Raw genomic sequence first — 21018 nt, 5'->3', positions numbered from 1 at the left:
CTCTTGTCAAAGCTTCCCCGACTTCTCCTCTAGCTCTGACCGCCTGTGCACGCTGCTCCTTTCCTTCCTGAACTTGGCACCAGCGTCCTATGGTGGTCTATCCCTGCCTTAGTTCCTACTCTGCTAGCCACAGCCAAATAGAATGGTTGAACCTAATGGCCACTCCTAGGCCACAGTTTCAGGACTTTACCTGGTTGAGTTGGGAGCTTGGCTCCAACAAGAACTTACAGGGCTACTGCATTCACAACCTACTCAGGCTCCTGTGACCTATATTCCAGGGCCTTAAACAACTTGGGCCAATCAGAGCCTCAGGCCCCTCCCCAGATGCATCGGGAAGGGTCCTAAAGTTCTGATTAGCCAGGACACCACATAGGAGGGGCCTTAGGCGTCCAGGCCAATCAGAGCCATAGGGTCCTTCCCGGTGCATCTGGGGAGGGGACCTAAGGCTCTGATTGGCCCAGGTTGTATAAAGCCCCTCCCAAGGGAGGAGCCTTAACTTGGGCTAATTAATCTCAGGCCTTTCCCTGTTGCATCTCAAGATACACCGGGGAGGGGAAGGCCCATTTTAGATTAATCAGCAGCTGGGAGGAGGGTTTCCACGTCCCTCCTGCTCATCTATGTTGAGGTAAGGGGGAGGGGGGGTAACTTGAAAGCAGGGGAGAGTGGTCATCTCTCCCACTGCAGGAGGGGGGACATCGGGGTGGTCGCATCGAGATTTTTAGTGCAGTAGGAGAGAGTGGGTATCTTTCCTGCTGCAGGGGGGTCGTGGCCGGGATTTTAGGGCAGTGCAAGAGTGTAGGCATCTCTCTCGCTGTTGTTTTTATTTTTTTTTTTATACAACGTTGACAGTGGGTTTTGGGGGTTTTTTTTTTATATAAATCTTTATTCATTTTTAAACTTTCAACAAGTACATAATAATACCATCATATTCACTTTAATATAACATTAATTTTACATATATTGAGATCATAAAACTATTTCTCCCTCCCTCCCTCCATTATATTCTTATAATTTCAGATAATTTAAAATTAATCCCACCCTCCCCCCACCCTATACTTCAATAAATAAAGGGGAAGAAATAAATTATTAATTATAAACAATCCTTACAATAATTTGTTAATGGCTCCCAAACATCAGTGAATTTTTTATAACATCCCTGCTGAATAGCTAATATCCTCTCCATTTTGAAAATATGACATAGTGAATTCCACCAAAAACTGTAACTTAATCTATCATAATTTTTCCAATTTCTTATAATTTGTTGAATGGCAACTCCTGTCATAAGTAAAAGTTTATTATTTTTGGAGGAAATTTGACTCTTTTTCCTCATTGATGTACCAAATAATATCGTATCATATGAAAGAGCTTTTGGATTCTCAAGTAATTTATTAATTTGACTCCAAATAGATTTCCCAAAATTATAAATTAGAGGACAAAAAAAAAATAAACGATCCAGTGTACCAGCTTCAAGATGACAGTGCCAACATCTATTGGACTTAGAGCTATCTAATTTTTGTAAACGTACCGGGGTCCAAAATGCTCTATCTAACAGAAAAAAAACAAATTTGCCTCATAGATGCAGACACTGTACATCTCATTCTCCAAGACCAAATTCGTGGCCATTGAGACGCATTATTTTGTTGCTTAATCTCAATGCTCCAAATGTCTCACAGACCGTTTTTTTGGTTTTTTATTCATAAATCCAGATATTAATTTGTACCACTGAAAACATAGGAAAGGCAAACTGTACTTATCACTAAGATTTTTCCATTCAAGGAACCCTGACTGAATGGCTTGCTTCAGTTGCAACCATTTATAGTTTTGTGAATTATTAAGATCAAATTTATGTTGCAATTGTGAAAAATCAAGCAACTTACCATTGGAAATATCATCTAAAGTACAAATACCTGCCTTCATCCAATATTTCCAGATGACCTTATATCCGCCAATTTTAATCTTGGAGTTTAGCCATTTGGTCTGATATGTTGATTTAAATATTGAAATAGGCATTAAATCATTAACATATCTTAATGTTTTCCATGTATCTACTAATATTTTGTGATTCTTATATAACCTAGGCATTTTAATACTAATGACATGACTTAATCTCAAAGGAAACATGAGTTGCCATTCTAATGTTAACCAGTCTGGAAATTCTTTCATGAGCTCAGGGAGGATCCAGTACATACCCTGACTCTTAATATAGGCTTGATGGTACCTATAAAAATTGGGGAAATGTACCCCATCCTCCGCAATTGGCTTTTGTAAAGATACCATAGCAATTCTTGCAGATTTCCCAAGCCAAATAAATTTTATTAGAATACTATTTAATTTTTTATAAAAGGACCCCTGAAAATAAATTGGGAACATACTCATTTGATAGCAGACTACAGGCAAAAACATCATTTTTACAGTTTGAACTCTCCCCCACCAAGACAGATGTATTGGATTCCATTGTTCACACATCTCTGTAACTTTTGTCAATAAAGATTTTTCATTTCTTCTATTGTATTTTGAATCCGAATTCCTAAATATTTTATTCCTTCATCTTTCCATGTAAATGAAAACGAATCAAATAAACCTCTTTCACAATGAATATTTAAAGGAAGAATCTCTGATTTATTTTATATCCTGATATTTTCCCAAATTTATTTATCAATTCTAATAAGTGTGGAATGGTAGATTCTGGATTACTCAAATGTAGCAAAATATCATCCGCATATGCTGAAACTTTATATTCCCGACCGGAATAGGAAATACCCTGAATCTCCCTTGATTGTTGTATAGCCAATAATAGGGGTTCCAATACAATATTAAACAACAAAGGAGACAACGGACATCCTTATCTAACTCCCCTCCGCAGTCCAAAACTTTCTGAAAAATTAATATTAATATACAATTTAGCAGAAGGAGAACTATATAAGGATTGAATCATTTGTATGAAACCTGAACCAATTCCAAACCACTGCATTGTTTGGTACATGAATGTCCACTCCATACGATCAAAAGCTTTCTCTGCATCAACTGATACAGAGAAAGCTGGATCTTTTAAATTTTTTGATAAATTTAACATATGAAAAGCCAGTCTGGTGTTATTAGAAGAATGCCTTTGAGCAACGAACCTTGCCTGATGCATTCCAATAATATATGGGAGAGCTTTGGCTAAACTCAAAGCTAACGTCTTTGCCAACAATTTTCCATCCACATTAATTAATGAAATAGGCCTGTAGTTTGAAACCAAAGTAGGATCTTTATTTGGCTTAGGTAATACTGTAGTTAAAGATTCCGCCATGGACAGTGTTTTTTATGTGCATGTGCCCATCGTTATCACCAGTGATGGGCACATGAAAATTTAGCGAATCATCATTGCTTTCCGCTGGCCTCATTTGCATGCACAATTTTTTAAGAATGTCTCTTGTTTTTTAGATTCAGTATCAAAACAGCTGCATTAGACCGTCATGTTTTAACATGGGTTTTTGAAAATCCTAACCTGTATTCTAAATAAATGTTGAACTGATTATCTCCCTGTGCACACACTGACTCTCTTTGTACATGCTTCAAGCGCCAAGTGTCTGCTAATCCAGAACAATTGAACTAGACACTAGAGAATGACACGGGGACCATTTACCGCAGCAAACTGTGGTCACTGCAGTAAATCCACAGTAATGGGGGCCATTTGTAACTAGTTTACTACAGGAATGGAGACAAGAACTTTCACCGCCCCTTGGAAACGGTGAAAATTTTTGCTCCTGTGGTAAAAAAAATTGCACCCATGTCAGACTCGGCATCTCCTCCCCAGCTCCTCTTGGGCCTATTTTACCTTCAGGAGCCAGCCATGCCATGATGAAGACAGAAGGAACCCAAAGCCTGAGACCAATGTGATTTGAAGAATAAAATTACCAGACAACAAAAGGTAGAAAAAAAAAATTATTTTATATTTTGTGATTAGACTATTTCAGATTTGAAATATGTATCATGCTAGAGCTGGTATTAGACATAACTGTGAACCACAAAGCCCAGGCTGTGCTTCTTTAGCTTCCAGCTGATTTAGGGCTCGTTCTCTCTGACCAGGGGTCAGTTACCCTAGTTGCACTCCCCTAACACTATTCCTGCCATGTGTGACTGAAGTATTCTGTTAGCTTGATTTTTCTATGTAGCATTCTGTAGGAATTTGGTTTGTTCAGTTTTCACAATAGTGGAGGGGATATTTGTGAAAGGGAGGGGAGACAGGGGTTTTGTTGATCCTTGCTCTGGATTATTTGTGTTTATAAAATGACAATTGTACAGAATAGTCTCTTTTTATACTTTAATAAAATAAGTTCAGTATATAATCATAACTATTTGAGGCTTGTGTGGGTGGGATCTGACAGTTTGCAGGGCGGGGACCAGAACCAAACTTGTGGGACAGGGACTGAGCTTGCGGGGTGGGGGCAGGGATGGGGACTGAGCTCGTGCAGACAGGGCGGGAACGGTGTTAATTTTTTTCCCCATGTCATTCTCTACTAGACACATCCCACTGTACCCTATTGCCTTAGTCTTCTATTCCTTGTGTCTTGATTGCTAACTGTAATGTGTGTTACCTTGTAACCCTTTCTGGGCTCCTTGGGGAGGACAGGATATAAATTGAATGAATTAAGTAAATAAATAAATAAATAGTTACTCTGTAGCTGTTTGTGATATTTTTATTGGTTTTATTTGTATCAGTACATTAGTTGTTCCTCATTAGATCTTTAATACTCTGTGAACTGGAAACATTATACTTTTTTCTGCGTAGATACTGAGTGAGTGAAAATATTTGGATGGTACTTACATTAAAAAAAGACATTTAAATATAGGTGGTGATCTGTAGTGTTTCTATGGAATTCTTGCTGTTCCCTGAGGTTGCTGAGGTTAATAAACTCTTCCCTTTGCATGATAGGTGGGCGACGCAGGGTTTCGATTACCTTCAAGCTATTGAGCCAGCCTTCATCTCTGCCTTGCCTGAAGATGACTTTTTGGTATGGAAATAATTTTCTTTTTACTTTTAAAACTTAACTCAAGAAATAAATACTGTAATGGATCTCTCCTGGGATTTTACTGCCAGCCAAAGGGTTATTCAGGTGTGGTTTAGGGTAGTCAAATTTTTCATTCATTTTCAGTTTTTCCCCTCAAAAGGTATTTAAACAGAGATGGCTTCTTTAATTCTCCTTCATTGCTATCTTAATAAGATGATATGCAACACAACTCACATAGCATTAATAGTGTGATAATGTAGATGAAGTTTTTTAATGATTTGCAATGCCTTCTTTTTTATCAGCATTATAGCTGTTCACCTAGCTTTAGTAATAATGTTGCTAATAAAGAACTACTGGGCACAGTTCAATTAAATTGAATGGAGAGATGTGAGATACTGGAAATGGTGGAAGCATGTGGGAGAGATCAAGGGGAGGATAGTGAGTACAGAGGTAGAAATGTGATAATGAGATGTAAATGAAAGGTACCGTATTTTCACATAGATAACGCGCACCCGTGTAAAACGCGCACACGGGTATAGCGCGCGAAAAACACAACTTTATGTACAGAAATTTTTATATACCGCGCACACACGTATACCGCGCATGCCGCCCCGACTCCCCCGTCGCCGCCCGACTCTCCTTTCGCCCGCCCCGACTCTCCTCTGGCCACCCCGACTCTCCTTTCGCCCGCCCCGACTCTCCTCTGGCCACCCCGACTCTCCTTTCGCCCGCCCCGACTCTCCTCTGGTCCCGACTGCTCGTTTCCAGCCCTGCCCCGAATCTTCTCTGGTCCCGCCTGCCGTTTCCAGCCCTGCCTCGAATCTCCTCTGGTCCCGCCTGCTCGTTTCCAGCCCTGCCCCGAGTCTCCTCTGGTCCCGCCTGCTCGTTTCCAGCCCTGCCCCGAGTCTCCTCTGGTCCCGCCTGCTCGTTTCCAGCCCTGCCCTGAGTCTCCTGTGGTCCCGCCTGCTCATTTCGCCGCCCTGTCCTGCTTGCCGCTCTGTAAGCATGCGCAGACCATCTACAGACAAAGAAGATGGTCTGAGCATGCTTGCTGCTCAGTTTTCTGCGCCGGGTTGTCGGGGCGCGCTTTTGATCTGTCACCAAGGCGGGCCTTTGTCACGGTGTGCTTTTGACCATGTGGCTTAGTCCCCCCTCTATCTGGCTTTGTAATTTGCCCAGTAAATACCATTTTGCCTTTACAACAGCATCTCAGCCTTTGGGTAAGCCTATAAAAGATTAATGCTTCATGTAGAGCCCACATTTCAGTAATTTGATCTCTTCAGATTGGTATTCTGCATTTATCTACCCGGTAGTAGAGTTTATCAATTAAATTTAAATTTACCGCCATAATGGAAGGAATGAGACGAAAGTCATATACAGCGGACTTTAAGCTTAAAGTAGTTGTGAAAGCTGAGGAAATAGGCAACCGGGCCGCAGCGAGAGAGTTCGTGGTTGGAGAAACATCGGTGCGTGAATGGAGAAAAGATAAGAAGGAACTGGAGAAATGCAATCCGCGCAAACGGGCACGTCGTGGGGCCAAACCAAAATGGCCTCAGCTGGAGGATGACTTGAAGCAGTGGATTCTGGAGAGAAGGGAGCAAAATGAATCAGTCTCTACTGTTGCGATTCAGATGAAGGCAAAACTACTTGCCAATGGAAGAGGAATACCCGACTTCAAAGCTGGCTTCACATGGATCTCAAAATTTATGAAAAGGAACAGACTATCAGTTAGAATGAGAACAACTGTTGGCCAGCGACTTCCGGATGACTGGCAGCAAAAATTGATTGATTTCCGTGACTTTGTCGCCAAAGAAATATCTGAACTTGGCATCACTGCAAAGGACGTCATCAACATGGATGAAATTCCAATGGCATTCGACATTCCACCGACAAGAACCGTAGCCCCCACAGGTACTAAATCTGTTGCCATCACCACAACTGGACATGAAAGAACGTGTTTTACAGTAGTTCTTGGTTGCTCAGCTAGCGGGGTTAAGTTAAAGCCCATGCTCATTTTCAAAAGGGTCACTATGCCCCGTGAAAAGCTGCCCACCAGTGTGGTTGTGCACTGCAACAAGAAGGGATGGATGGACTGCGACGTAATGAGATTGTGGATAGATAAATGCTTTAGGGCAAGACAGGGTGGATTCTTTGCAAAAAAATCCTTGTTAATTTTTGATGCCATGGCTGCCCACAAAGAAAAAAATGTTCAGGCCTACATTAATTCTACTCGTGCCCACATCGCTGTGATACCTGGAGGCCTGACATGTAAGCTGCAGCCACTTGACATCGCAGTGAATCATCCATTCAAGACTTTTGTTAGAAAGGAGTGGGAGCAGTGGATGCAGAGCGGCACGCACGAGTACACACCCGCGGGGCGGCTGAAGCGGGCAACTTTCACAGAAGTCTGCAAGTGGGTGGCTTCAGCATGGGACAAAATAACCCCAAATACTATTGTAAACGGATTTAAAAAAGCGGGCATTGTTTATAAAACCAATGACACTACGGCTACTACCAGTGCAGCAGAAGGAGGCAACAACACGGATATCAGTGATGATGACGACGACGATGACGATATCACTTCAGAAATAAACGAGGATCGTCTGCAGGCCGTGCTCACTTTATTTAATGATGATGATGACAATTCAGATTTTGATGGATTCAAGGATTCAGATGACTGTGATGATGACTGAATAAACCTGTAAACTTTGTTTATTTACCGTACAACTTTACCGTAACTATGGTAACTGTATTTAGATTATTTTGTCCTCGATTCTTCATTTGATCTACCGGTTAATGTTATAGTTTATAAGAATGAACATGTGATTTCTGTTCTTGTTGCTGAATTCATACTCACTAACTCTAGATTAAAAGTTATACGGTTGTTTATAAGAATGAACAGTTTTTTTCTTTTGACGTTTTTGGGTGGAGGGTGTGTGAATGGTGCGTGAGTTCTCCTATGTCCATTTTTGTTCCCATTATAAAAAACACTGATAAGTTCCCAGAAAAAGATACATTAAAATAAGAAGTGAAAACAAAGGCCCCTACAGATGAGAACATAAGAATAGCCTAACTGGGTCAGTCCAATGGTCCATCATGCCCTGTAGCCCATTCTCATGGTAGCCAATCCAGGTCACTAAATACCTGGTCAAAACCCAAAGAATAACAACATTCCATGCTACCGATCCATGTCTTAATAACAGACTATGGACTTTTCCTCCAGGAATTTGTCCAAACCTTTTTAAAACCAGCAACGCTATCTGCTTTTACCATAACTTAAATCATTCCTTCCAAACAGAGACCTTGCTAGATGTCAAATACAGAAAGAACAAGGTACCGTAACTTCACAAGGACTTAGCTGTGCAGGAATACCTATACCTATATACCTATACCATATACCTAGTGCAAAAATGTGCAAAGGTCTGTTTTTTTCTTTCCATCACTACATAGTCTACGGTAATGCCACACAAGCAGCGCTGTTACAAATATATTCTGAAGGTCAATGCTAAGGTTAACAAAGTTTCCTTCCTTGGACCACAAGGAGATACTGACAAACCACTGAAAGAGATCCCAGGAACAACACCCAAAGACCCACTCAGTGTGTGAACCAGTTGAGTGGAGTGGACTAGGGTAACTGGGGGGTGGAAATGGACCCGGAGTTTTCTCAGCAGAATTTCCCAGACCACCTCGTCCTCTCAACACATTGACATGCTAGTGGGTTTATTTTATAGCTTTTTCACCCCCTTCGGTCTGCCTGTCCCCCCTTGAAGTCCTGTCCCCCCTTGAAGGTCTGCCTGTACCCCCTTGAAGTCCTGTTCCCCCTTGAAGGTCTGCCTGTCCCCCCTTGAAGTCCTGTCCCCCCTTGAAGGTCTGCCTGTCCCCCCTTGAAGTCCTGTCCCCCCTTGAAGGTCTGCCTGTCCCCCCTTGAAGTCCTGTCCCCCCTTGAAGGTCTGCCTGTCCCCCTTGAAGTCCTGTCCCCCCTTGAAGTCCTGTCCCCCCTTGAAGGTCAGCTTGTCTCCCTTGAAGTCCTGTCTCCCCTTGAAGGTCTGCCTGTCCCCCTTGAAGTCCTGTCCCCCCTTGAAGTCCTGTCCCCATCCTGAAAGCCTGATGTCCCCCCCCCGACGCCCGATTCATCACCCGGAAGGAGCGCTCGCACTCCCACCCCGAAGGACCGCTCGCACCCCCACCCGAAGGACCGCTCGCACCCCCACAGCCTCCCCCCCCTCCCCCATGGAGAAGCTGTCTACCTTGATTCCAGATGCCAACGAGCCCAGCTGTTTCCTCTGCTGGCGATCCCGCCCCTTCTCTGAGCCCTGCTGCGCTGCTTCCTCATCCGGCGGTCCCGCCCTTTCTCTGATGTCAGAGAAAGGGCGGGACCGCCTGAAGAGGAAGCAGCGCAGCACAGGGCTCTGAGAAGGGGCAGGACCGCCGGCAGAGGAAGCAGCTGGGCTGGCATCTGGAAACAAGGTAGACAGCTTCTCCATGGAGGAGGGGGGAGGCTGTGGGGGTGCGAGCGGTCCTTCGGGGTGGGAGTGCGAGCGCTCCTTCCGGGTGATGAATCGGGCGTCGAGGGGGGGGGGGGGGAAACTATGTAAAAAATTTTTGTACAACACGCTCACGCGTATAACGCGCAAGGGTATTCGCGGTACGTAAAAACCACGTATAACACGCGTGTTATATGCGAGAAAATACGGTAGCAGGAAATAGAAGGCTGGGGAATGAGTGAGATGGGAAATGGGAGTGATAGAACAGTGTTTCTCAACCTTTTTAAGCCAAGTTACCCCCTAAGCCTAACAAATACCAACCGAGTACCCTCGCCCAAGTTCCGCTCCGCCCCAGACCCGCCCAAACTCTGCCCCTGACTCCATCCCCATAATAATAGTACTAATTGTAATGCAATTTCTTCTATTTGTTTTTATAAACAATCAATCTCAGCCAAGGTCTTGGTTTCTTATAAAATTTTCCATGTATTTTTAATATACTGTATAACCTTATTAACAATACAGAATGGTAACCACAAAATTAAACTACATATCAAAAACAGTTATGTTTTACTCCCATAAAGTAAACTGTCTGACCTCTTATCAGATTCCTTTTTTCATTTTCTCATAGAAATAAAAGATAACTTGGTCGGTCACTATGGGCAAATTCTCTATGATTGTAGGCCCACATTCTTACAGTTTTAATGGGAGATCTGGATTTGTTTGGTTGAAATAAGAATTTTCAATCTTGGTTTCAATGTACTGATTCCCACAATCAGGTCACTTTCTGGACACAAACGGTTTCTTATTTTAGATTTGAGAGCTGTTAAATGAGAGAAGCTGGTTTTACCTAAGTATGTAGAAGCAAAGGGGAGACTGTTGGGCACAATGGACCACTGGAATGACCCAGCAGCGGCAATTCTTATGTTCCTAAGTTCTCTAAGAGCTTCAATAATACTTGACTGTCATCCAATGCTTCAATAATACTTGACTGTCATCCAGAGTCATCTTGCAGGATTGAAGTAGGGGGTCCTCTTATCAGTGCTCATTGCTCTGTAGGTTTAGCTCTCTGAGGCACTTTTTAAAGTTTGTGGTTCCTGCAAATATGCAAAACTTTTCTGGACACTTTCTACTATAGGTCAGCTGAGAACTGGAGTGGGTTACAGGAAATGGGATCTATTTTAAGGACAGATGTTCTCAGACTTGGTAATCCTTCTGGCACTTGGTTGGCAGCCTGCAGAGAATATGCTGTCATTGCCTTGGGCAGTAGCTGGATTTTGTCTACTGTAAAGTAAATTTTGGCAAGTCCCCTCTGGATTCAGTACATAAGGTGTCCAACCTAATGCTTCCCGATTTACGATTCAAATCGATTCACCGATTCACTTCGGGTGAATCGATTTGTATTTGCAAAAAATCGACCCCCAACAAATCGGGGCCCAACCCTCCTCCCCGTGCCTTCAGTCTCCTAAAGCAGGAGCAGCAGCACTGCCTCTTGCTGGCTGTCCATTGCCGCTCTTGCTTTAGGGGGCGATGGGGGAGGTCAGTCGGGAAATGCTGCAGTGTCCTCCAGCTTCCCCCCTGGCTTCCCAGTCTTACCTTTTCTTAATTACAGCAGCAGAGCAGCCTGCAGAGAGGATCGCCGGTGCTTTAGCAATCCTTGCAAGCTGCCGTCGTCCTCGGGAGCATGTTCCCTCTGCCGCAGTCCTGCCTCTCCTCCAATGTCATGGGCAGGATCGCGGCAAATTGAACTTTCTCCTGAGGACGACGGCAGCCTTATAATATGTGCTTCGTATTAGTTTATATTATGTGCTTCATATTAGTTTATATTATTGTTTTTAACTTGTCACGGCTCAATAGACTCTTGTCAAAGGTATAGATGCCAAAACACTGTCAGTGTCGAGTCTTGGGCAAGTCCTCACAATGCTACTCTCAATAAAGTGAACTTTGAACTTTACACCTGTGGCTGAATTATTGACATCTCATCCTCACGACTCCTTTGTTGTGACTCATCCCTGCACCATCAAGAAGGGTGTTGTTAGTCTCCATTCAGAATACATTTAAAAACCCTTCCTCTCAGAACTTTATCTTCATTCTCAAGAAGCCTCATTTGATACCAACACAAAATCTGCAACTCATAGGAGCACAGTCGGGCACTTTGAAAGCAAGGGTTTATCTCACTCAATAACACTGCGTCAGAATTCAACAACTCTCCGTTTGGGTGTTATGCATCCCCTCATTTTTAGTATAGCAACCTCTCAAATCTCTAGGTCACATGGTAGCCTGCTCTGCAGTTATTCCAACTGCTGAACTTTGTATGAGACTCATACATTGAGACATGAAAGATAAATGGAATCAATACAATCAACTTTTGTAGCTTAAGATTTGGTTAACACTTCAAATTAGACAATCTTCATTTGTGGCTTTCTCCTACCAACCTACTCTCTGGAGTCCGTTTCATCACCCATCACTTGACAATTGGTGCATTGCCCAAAGGACGGGGAGCTTATTTGGCTTTTTACAGGACACAAGGTCCCTGATCTTCTCAAGAACAATGTCTCCACAAAAATAGTATTTCTTAAAATGAAAACTTTTTATAGAATGGTTTCTACTTATTCTTGAGCTTATTCCTCATTCCTACGCTCAATTCCAGAACCTTTGCAATACGTTTTGACATCTTTCCAATTCTGGACTCAAAATATCTTCAGTCAGAGCTCACCTAGCAGCCATATCATTCTTTCACTCTGACTACGAAGCCAAATTGATTTCATCCTGTCAAACTATTAAAAGGTTTCTCAAAGGTTTTGTGCATTTATGTCCTCCATTGCAGCCGTCTCTGCTGCATGGGACTTAGTCTTGACTCAACTTCTGTTGCTTACATTTGAACCTCTTATCATCAACATCATTAATATTTCTCACATGGAAAATACTTTACATAGTATATGACGGCAGATAAAGACCCGAAAAGTCCATCCAGTCTGCCCAACCTGATTCAATTTAAATTTTTTTTATTTTTTCTTCTTAGCTATTTCTGGGCAAGAATCCAAAACTCTACCTGGTACTGTGCTTGGGTTCCTATTGCCAAAATCTCCGTTAAAACCTACTCCATCCCATCTAAACCCTCCCGGCCATTGAAGCCCTCCCCAGCTCATCCTCCACCAAATGGCCATATACAGACACCGACCAAATGGCCACCCCAGCCCATCCTCCACCAAATGGCCATATACAAATGCAGACCGTGCAAGTCTGCCCAGTACTGGCTTTACTTCAGTCTTTAATAGGACTCGCCAGAACTTCTCTGAGCTCCCTTAGTATCCTGGGATGGATCCCGTATGGTCCCATCACTTTGTCCACCTTCAGATTTTCAAGTTGCTCATAAACATTCTCCTCTGTGAACGGCGCAGAATCTACTCCATTTTCTCGTGTAACTTTGCCAGACAATCTCAGTCATTCTCCAGGATTTTCTTCTGTGAACACAGAACAGAAGTATTTGTTCAGCACATTTGCTTTTTCCTCATCACTCTCCACATATCGGTTCCCAGCATCTTTTAGTTTAGCAATTCCATTTTTCATCTTCCTCCTTTCACTAATATATCTGAAAAAATTTTTGTCTCCCTTTTTTACATTTTTAGCCATTTGTTCTTCCGCCTGTGCTTTCGCAAGACGTATCTCTCTCTTGGCTTCTTTCAGTAGTCCTTTCTGCACTCCTCTTCTTGGGTTTTCTTTATATTTCACGAATGCCAACTCTTTCGCCTTTATTTTCTCCGCCACTAGTTTGGTGAACCATATCGGCTTCCTTTTTCTCTTGTTTTTATTGATTTTCTTCACATAAAGGTCCATAGCCATTTTTATCACTCCTTTCAGCTTAGACCACTGTCTTTCCACTTCTCTTATGTCCTCCCATCCACAGCTCTTTCTTCAGGTACTCTCCCATTGCATTAAAGTCTGTACGTTGGAAATCTAGGACTTTAAGAGACGTGCGGCCGCTCTCCACTTTAGCCATTACATCAAACCAAACCGTTTGATGATCGCTACTTCCCAGGTGAGCACCCACTCGAACATTAGAGATACTCTTTCCATTTGTGAGGACCAGATCCAATATCGCTTTTCCCGTCACCATTTGTCTGAGCAGAGCCTCTTGAAAGGCATCCACAATCTCCCTACTTCTTTCCGATTCCGCAGACGGAACATTCCAGTCCGCATCTGGCAGGTTGAAATCTCCCAACAGCAGAACCTCCTTTTTCCTTCCAAACTTTTGGATATCCACAATCACATCCTTATCAATTTGCTGCGATTGAGTCGGAGGTCTGTAGACTACACCCACGTAGATAGAAGTTCCATCTTCTCTTTTCAGAGCAATCCAAATCGCTTCTTCCTCTCCCCAGGTCCCTTGCATTTCAGTCGCTTGGATATTGATCTTTACATAGAGAGCTACTCCTCCACCTTTATGACCATCTCTGTCCTTCCTAAAAAGATTATATCCCGGTATGTTTGCATCCCATCCATGTGATTCACTGAACCATGTCTCTGTGATAGCAACAATATCTAGATCTGCCTCTAACATCAGGGCTTGCAGATCATGAACTTTGATGCTTAGACTGCGAGCATTTGTGGTCATCGCTTTCCAGCTATTTTTCAGCGATAATCTCCTTTTTCGTATGGATTTTTGTGTCGTTTCACTTTCCGTTGCAATACTAAGAAATGAGTTGCTGATATTACTTATGTTGCAGCCTTTACTACTATCATATCTTTTCTTTTGCCGGGGGTGGTCTCTATAATTGTCCTTCGTACATACACCACCCCCACCTTCTAGTTTAAATGCCTAGAAAAATATTGTCTAAATTTCTCTGCAAGGTTTCTTTTTCCTGCTGTAGTAATATGTAGCCCATCAGTACAATATAGCTTCTTGTCCTTCCATGTATTTCCCTATCCTCCTATGTACCTGAAGCCTTCTTGATGACACCAGGCTTTGAGCCATCTATTAAAGTCCTCTGTGTTTTTCACTCTTTGCTCTCCCTTTCTATATGCAGGCAGCATTTCAGAAAAAGCTAAAGTCTTTACAAAAGGTAAACCCTCACCAAGCTTCTAGGATAAGCAGGAAGCCTCACCAAGCTCCTAGGACAAGCAAGAAACATATTCACGTGTGGGTGACATCATCCACAGGGCCCAGTGCGGACAGTGGTAAAAGTGTATTTCCATGTTAAGTTTTTAGAAACTTTGCAACTGCCCACACCGTGCATGTGTGAGTGCCTTCCTGCCCATTACCGGCTCGTTTTTTTGTTTTCCATGGAGCGAAGAAGTGCTTTTTTCTGGACTCTGTCCTGTTTGAACATTGCCTTCCCATCAACCTCATCTTTTCTTAGCTTTTTGCCATCTTATATTCTTTCTTATTTTACTATCTTCTTTGGTCTGTTAAAAAAAAAAAAATTGTTTATATTCTTTTATGTTTTAACAGTCAGGCCTTTGGCCCCATGTTTTTCTACCTTGGCAGATTTTTCTCTTTTCAGTCACTATTGAGTTTTTAACCTTGCCATTGAGATTTTTCTGTCCATGTCAAAACCATTGAGCGGTTTTAAAAATTCTGCAGGATCAGCACCCTATCTCAGACACTGACCCACATAGTTGGTGTTTGCACTGTTTGGGTCCTGAACATTGGGTAGTCACCTGTACACATTGTTCCACCTTACAAAAATGCTCATTAAAAGCTTGTTGCATATAGCAGGAGAAGTTGTTCGGCTCAACAATGGACTCTGGAGAGCGGTCGGACCCTCCGGTATCGACATTGGACATCATTCTTGTCTTGGGGAAGCCTGCTAAGAAGCCATCCTCTTCCCAACAAGTGTTGCAGGCCTCTACAGCAGAGTCCCTTGATGCAAGCCAAACATTGACACCAGCACTCTCCTTCAGTGCAAGCTGTCTCCTTCAGAGCATGAATCCTCTTCAAGGTCACCCACCCCTCAACACCCTGTGGCACCAATGGTACCAGCTGTTGAGCATACCAGTGCAGATCTTAAGGGAACAACTCAATGACTTTTTCTGAAAGGAGATCGGTGTCATCTTCAGATTACACTTGACACCAGTGCTTATATCATAGTAACAGTAGATGTCAGCAGATTAAGACCCGAATGGTCCATCTTGTTTGCCCAACCTGATTCAATCTAAAAATTTGTTGTTTTGGGGGTTTTTTTTCGCCTTCTCCTTAGTTATTTCTGGGCAAGAATGTAAAGCTCTGTCTGGTACTGTTCTTAGGTTCCAACTACTGAAGTCCCTGTCAAAGCTCACTTCAGTCCATCTACACCCTCCCAGCCATCTACAGCCAGCCCATCCTCCCCCAAACGGCCATATACAGACACAGATCGTGCAAGTCTGCCCAATACTGACCTTAGTTCTTCAATATTTAAACTAAACTAAACTAAACCTTGGGTTTGTATACCGCATCATCTCTACATTCACAAAGCTCGACACGGTTAACACGGGTTAGGGTAGAAAGGAACTCCAGTGAAAGGAAAAGACAAAATGAAGAGAAAATTTAGGACAGAGTAACCAGAGAGAGGAAGAGTTACATTTTTGAAAATAACCAGGTTTTCAGATGTTTACGGAAGATTTGGAGGGAGCTCAGATTCCTAAGAGGGGAGGTAAGATTGTTCCAGAGCTCAGTGATTCTGAAAGGGAGGGAGGAACCTAGTTTTCCTACAAGGGAAACGCCTTTTCAAGAGGGAAAGGAAAGTTTCAGTTTTTGGGTAGATCTGGTGGAATTGGGGTTAGAGGAATTCCAAGAAAGAGGAATAAAAGGGGGGAGAATGCCGTGTAGGATCTTGAAAGTAAGGCAGGCACATTTGAAGTGGACTCTGGAGATTATCAGGAGCCAGTGGAGCTTGGACAAAAGTGGTGAGACGTGGTCGAATTTGCTTTTTGCGAAGATAAGCTTAGCAGCGGCATTTTGAATCCGCTGGAGTCTTTGAAGGGTTTTCTTTGTTAGGCTTAGGTAGATAGAGTTGCAATAGTCTAGTCTGGAAAGGATGGTGGATTGGACAAGGACGGCAAAGTGTTTTTGATGGAAACAGGTTCTCACTTTCCTTAGCATGTAAAGGCTGAATAAACATTTTTTTATTAGGGAGTTGAGGTGATCGTTGAAGGAAAGCGTAGAGTCAATGATGACTCCCAGAATTTTACTTGAGTATTCAAGATGCAGGGTGGGGGCCAGAGGACAATGGGATAGAGGTGGGCAGTTGGTCCAGTTTTGGGCCGAGCCAGAGAAGTTTTGTTTTGGATTCGTTCAGTTTCATCTGCACAGTGTGGGCCCAGGATTGAAGGTTTGATATACATGAGGATACGTTCGCAGAGAGGTTGGTGAGGTTCCGGTCGGTCTCGAGGAGAACAAAGATGTCATCTGCGTAAGTGTAAAGTGTTTCAAGTGGGGAGAGATGGAGGAGTTTAAGGGAGGACATGTAAATGTTGAAGAGGATAGGAGAGAAAGGTGAGCCTTGTGGGACTCCACATATCGGGTACCAGGGGGAGGAAGAAGTGCCCTTCATGTTGACTGTGTAGGAGCGGGAGCATAAGAACTTCGAGAACCAGTTAAGGACTGTGGAGTTAATGCCTATCTCGGTGAGTTGGTAAATTAGGATATCATGATGGACGACATCAAAAGCTGCAGAGAGGTCGAATTGAAGAAGAACGGCGAACTTGTTGCGAGAATAGAGATGTTGAACTTTTGAGATTAAGGAGGTCAGAAGGGATTCGGTGCTGAAGTTGGGACGGAAGCCGTATTTGTAGGGTAGAAGAATAGTGAATTTTTCAAGGTAGGAAGATAGTTGAGTGGATATGATGGATTCTAGCATCTTGGTAAGGAGAGGAATGTTTGCTATTAGACGGTGGCTGGATGGTGTGGAGGGGTCTAGATCAGGTTTTTTCAGTAGTGGTGTTAAGTAGATATGGCCCATTTCTGGGGAGAATAGACCCGAATGGAGGGCGGAATTTATGAGAATGGTAAGAGATGAGATGGCCTGAGGGGGAGTGTTCTCGTAAAGGTAGGCGGGGAATATTTACTATTTTTTCTGATTCTAGATCCTATGTTTATCCCACGCTTTTTTGAACTCCGTCACTGTTTTCCTCTGCACCACATCTCTCAGGAGCACATTCCAGGCATCTACCACCCTCTCCGTAAAGAAGAATTTCCTTACATTGCTCTTGAGTCTCCCACCCCTCAACCTCAAATTATGTCCTCTGGTTTTACCATTTTCCTTTATCTGGAAAAGATTTTGTTCTACGTTAATACCTTTCAGGTATTTGAATGTCTGAATCATATCTCCCCTGTCCCTCCTTTCCTCTAAGGTATATATATTCAGGGCTTCCAGTCTCTCCTCCTCCGTCAAATCTCCTATCATTTTCTTCGCCCTCCTCTGGACCGCTTCAAGCCTTTTTGTGTCCTTTGCCAGATATGGTCTCCAAAATTGAACACAATACTCCAAGTGGGGCCTCACCAGTGACCTGTAAAGGGGCATCAACACCTTCGTTTTTCTACTGGTTACGCATCTCTTTATACAGCCCAGCATCCTTCTGGCAGCAGTCACTGCTTTGTTGCACTGTTTTTTTGCCTTTGGAACTTCAGACACTATCATCCCAAGGTCCCTCTCCCCATCCATGCATATCAGCTTCTCACCTCCCAGCATATACAGCTCCTTCCGATTATTAATCCCCAAATGCTTTACTCTGCATTTCTTTGCATTGAATTTTAGTTGCCAGATTTTAGACCATTCCTCTAACTTTTGTAGATCCTTTTTCATGTTTTCCACTCCCTCCTCAGAGTGTCTACTCTGTTACAAATCTTGATATCATCCGCAAAAGGCAAACTTTTCCTTATAACCCTTCAGCAATATCACTTACAAACATATTGAACAAGATTGGCCCCAGCACCGAATCCTGAGGGACTCCACTACTCACCTTTCCTTCCTCTGAGCGACTTCCATTAACCACCACCCTCTGGTGTCTGTCTGTCAACCAGTTTCTAATCCAGTTCTCCACTTTGAGTTCTAACTTCAGCCCTTCAAGTTTGTTCAAGAGTCTCTTTGGAACCGGCCCAACCTAAGCATATCACTCTGAGGCTGCATGGTACTGATTTCAGGTCAACACAGACATGCGGATTTTCTTTCAAATGCACTCTTCCAGTAGACCTCAATGCTCACCATCGAGGCATCGATCCTCCTCCTTGAAGTGTCGATGATCTGCATCAAGGCCTTGACGCTCTCTATCGAAGCATCATTGTTCTCACTGACATTGATCCTGTACTTCCGTGTACAAAAGATCTTCATGTCGTTCTTCTTACTCATCGGATCAGTACCGATGACATCAGGGAACAAGTTCTCGCCAATCCTACCAGGCACCTGGGACTCTGGTCTCTCTCATGGCCACACTGATTCTGAATGTGAGTCTACTTTATCTGCTCCTGAATCATATGGTATTCCTTCAGAGCCATCTCCTCCTCCTAGAAGATACCTCCACACTTTACTTTCTGGATCATCATACATCTGTCTTTCTGATCTCTATCGATCTTTCATCGGTGTTTGACATGATTGACCTTAACCTTCTTATAGATAGACTTCAGTCGATAGGCATTACGGATCTTTGGTTTAAATCTTACTTTGAAAATCGCTCTTTAGTTGTGTCCTTCAATAATACAATTTCCGAAAGTTTCTTCGCAACGTATGGTATTCCACAAGGGTCCATTCTTTCACCACTTTTGTTTAATATTTTTCTTGCACCTGGCATTAAGTCCTATTTCCACCCTCCTTCCTTTCTCCATTAATATTGTACAGGGTACTAATCTCAGCCAGAAGACCAAGCAAGAATCATCCATACTTCATGGTGATATACCTGAGTTTTTAAGATTATCTATCTGTTAACATCTCAAGATACTGGTCTAGTAAAAAGTACAACAGCCTGTAAATAATTCAGTTTCCTCAGGGCCAGTATAGTTAGAAGAACCCTCTCTCCCCTCCCCTCCTCAAAGTATTATCTTAGCCTAAGGAAACTGCAAATACTAACTTTGTAGATAACAGCTATTCTAGTCAAAATACATACTCCCTAGGCTAGCTTAGTGGTCTAGCAGCCAGATTACATTTTGGATCTCGCTAATAGGTACCTGACTATCTTGTCTTGTCATAATGCCATCTATTTAATAGTTCAGAGTGCATTTGTACCAAGCTCTGAATAGAGCCATGTTCCATGCCTCTTGGCTGAGGACTGTAATCATAACAACCAGGCTGAACATGGTAGGGAAGAGATGTAGTTGTGAAAAAAATCCATGCTATCTTGTGAATAATGGCTCATGGTGGACCTTGCCCATCTGTAATTTAACTCCTTTCTTTTCTCTAGAGTTTACAAGCACTCATGAATGAATGCATTGGCCATGTGATAGGGAAACCTCACAGTCCTGTTACAGGTTTGTACCTTGGTAAGGCTTGTTGCTGGCATTTATTTTCAAACATAGCTAACCTGAACAAAGAAGTCTCAAGTAATTGTAAATTCAGTTTAATTAATTATTGATAATTTTCATTGCAAAATTTTGGAATTGGCAAAAAACCAAACAAAACCCAAAACTCATGATGAAGAGAGTTATTATAACTCCTTAGTTCTTGGAAGATCTCAGTGGCACAATGGGTTTTGTATGAAGTGGCATTGATGCTTATAATAGGTAGGCATTTTTCTATCAAAATTTTTAGTATATCAATGACCTGTTAGTAAAAAATTTATGCTGGCTTTTATAAAGCCACAATAGAAGTTTCTACTGTGGGTCAGCGAGGTAAATGTTCTATGAGCGTCGGAGCATTTACCTCAAAGGCCCACGGTAGAAACCTTTATTGCAGCTTTGTAAAAGGAGCCATTAATGAATAGAATATGATAACTTTTAAGCTTAATTATTGAAACTTAAAAAATGTAGTTTATATGAATCTGCAGCTGAAGTGTATGTAAAAAGTACAATAAGTAGAATTATTTGGCCACAAAAGATACAAGAACGCCATACTGGTAAAGACTGAAGGTCCATCAAGCCCGGTATCCTGTTTCCAACTGTAGACAACTCAGATCTCAAGTATTTGACAAGATCCGAAGGAGACAAGCAGCATAAAATTTGGTTATCCTAGGAATAAGCAGTGGATTTTTCCATTTTAAAAATGGCTTATTGCAGTGATGTACCTGGCATATGTGACAACCAGGGTCAAACACCCTTCTCTATATAAACAAAATTTGTAAAAGGAGCCCTTAACGTTTTTGAAGATATGTGTTAGTAATTGAATTGTATATTTCCCACTTTTAATTTTATCTTATGTAATTCTTACATATATACTGTATATTCTAGCTTCTTTTAATTATTAACCATTTAGATATGTGAGGTGGAAGTTGTTATATCTAATATAATAAAACGCTAGGCCGCGCATGCGCACTTCCATCTGCGTGCGCCGGTTTTCTGTGTGCTGTAGCACCGCAGATAGGAGTGCGCATGCGCGCGAAGCTCTCTCTCTCCCTCCCCCCGAGGCGGATGTCGACCG

The 21018-nt window shown here is 42.6% G+C and overlaps 1 protein-coding gene across 16 annotated transcripts in view; it reads left to right on the top strand.

Annotated features, from left to right (window-relative positions):
* The window catches only part of MAP3K4 (mitogen-activated protein kinase kinase kinase 4), a 462673-nt gene that overhangs the window by 254848 nt on the left and 186807 nt on the right, over window positions 1-21018 (top strand). For 13 of the 16 annotated variants that reach the window (XM_033937735.1, XM_033937734.1, XM_033937737.1 and 10 more), the window contains 2 exons: window positions 4919-4997; window positions 19847-19925. In XM_033937735.1, the coding sequence (XP_033793626.1) occupies window positions 4919-4997; window positions 19847-19925 (158 nt within the window). The remainder of the gene's footprint in view (window positions 1-4918; window positions 4998-19846; window positions 19926-21018) is intronic. The other 3 variants (XM_033937738.1, XM_033937743.1, XM_033937740.1) reach the window with 1 other exon arrangement.

Source organism: Geotrypetes seraphini, chromosome 3 (assembly GCF_902459505.1).
Source record: "Geotrypetes seraphini chromosome 3, aGeoSer1.1, whole genome shotgun sequence".
Taxonomy (NCBI): Eukaryota; Metazoa; Chordata; class Amphibia; order Gymnophiona; family Dermophiidae; genus Geotrypetes; species Geotrypetes seraphini.
The sequence above is the reverse complement of the archived record's forward strand: the minus strand, read 5'-3'. Positions and strand labels throughout refer to the sequence as shown.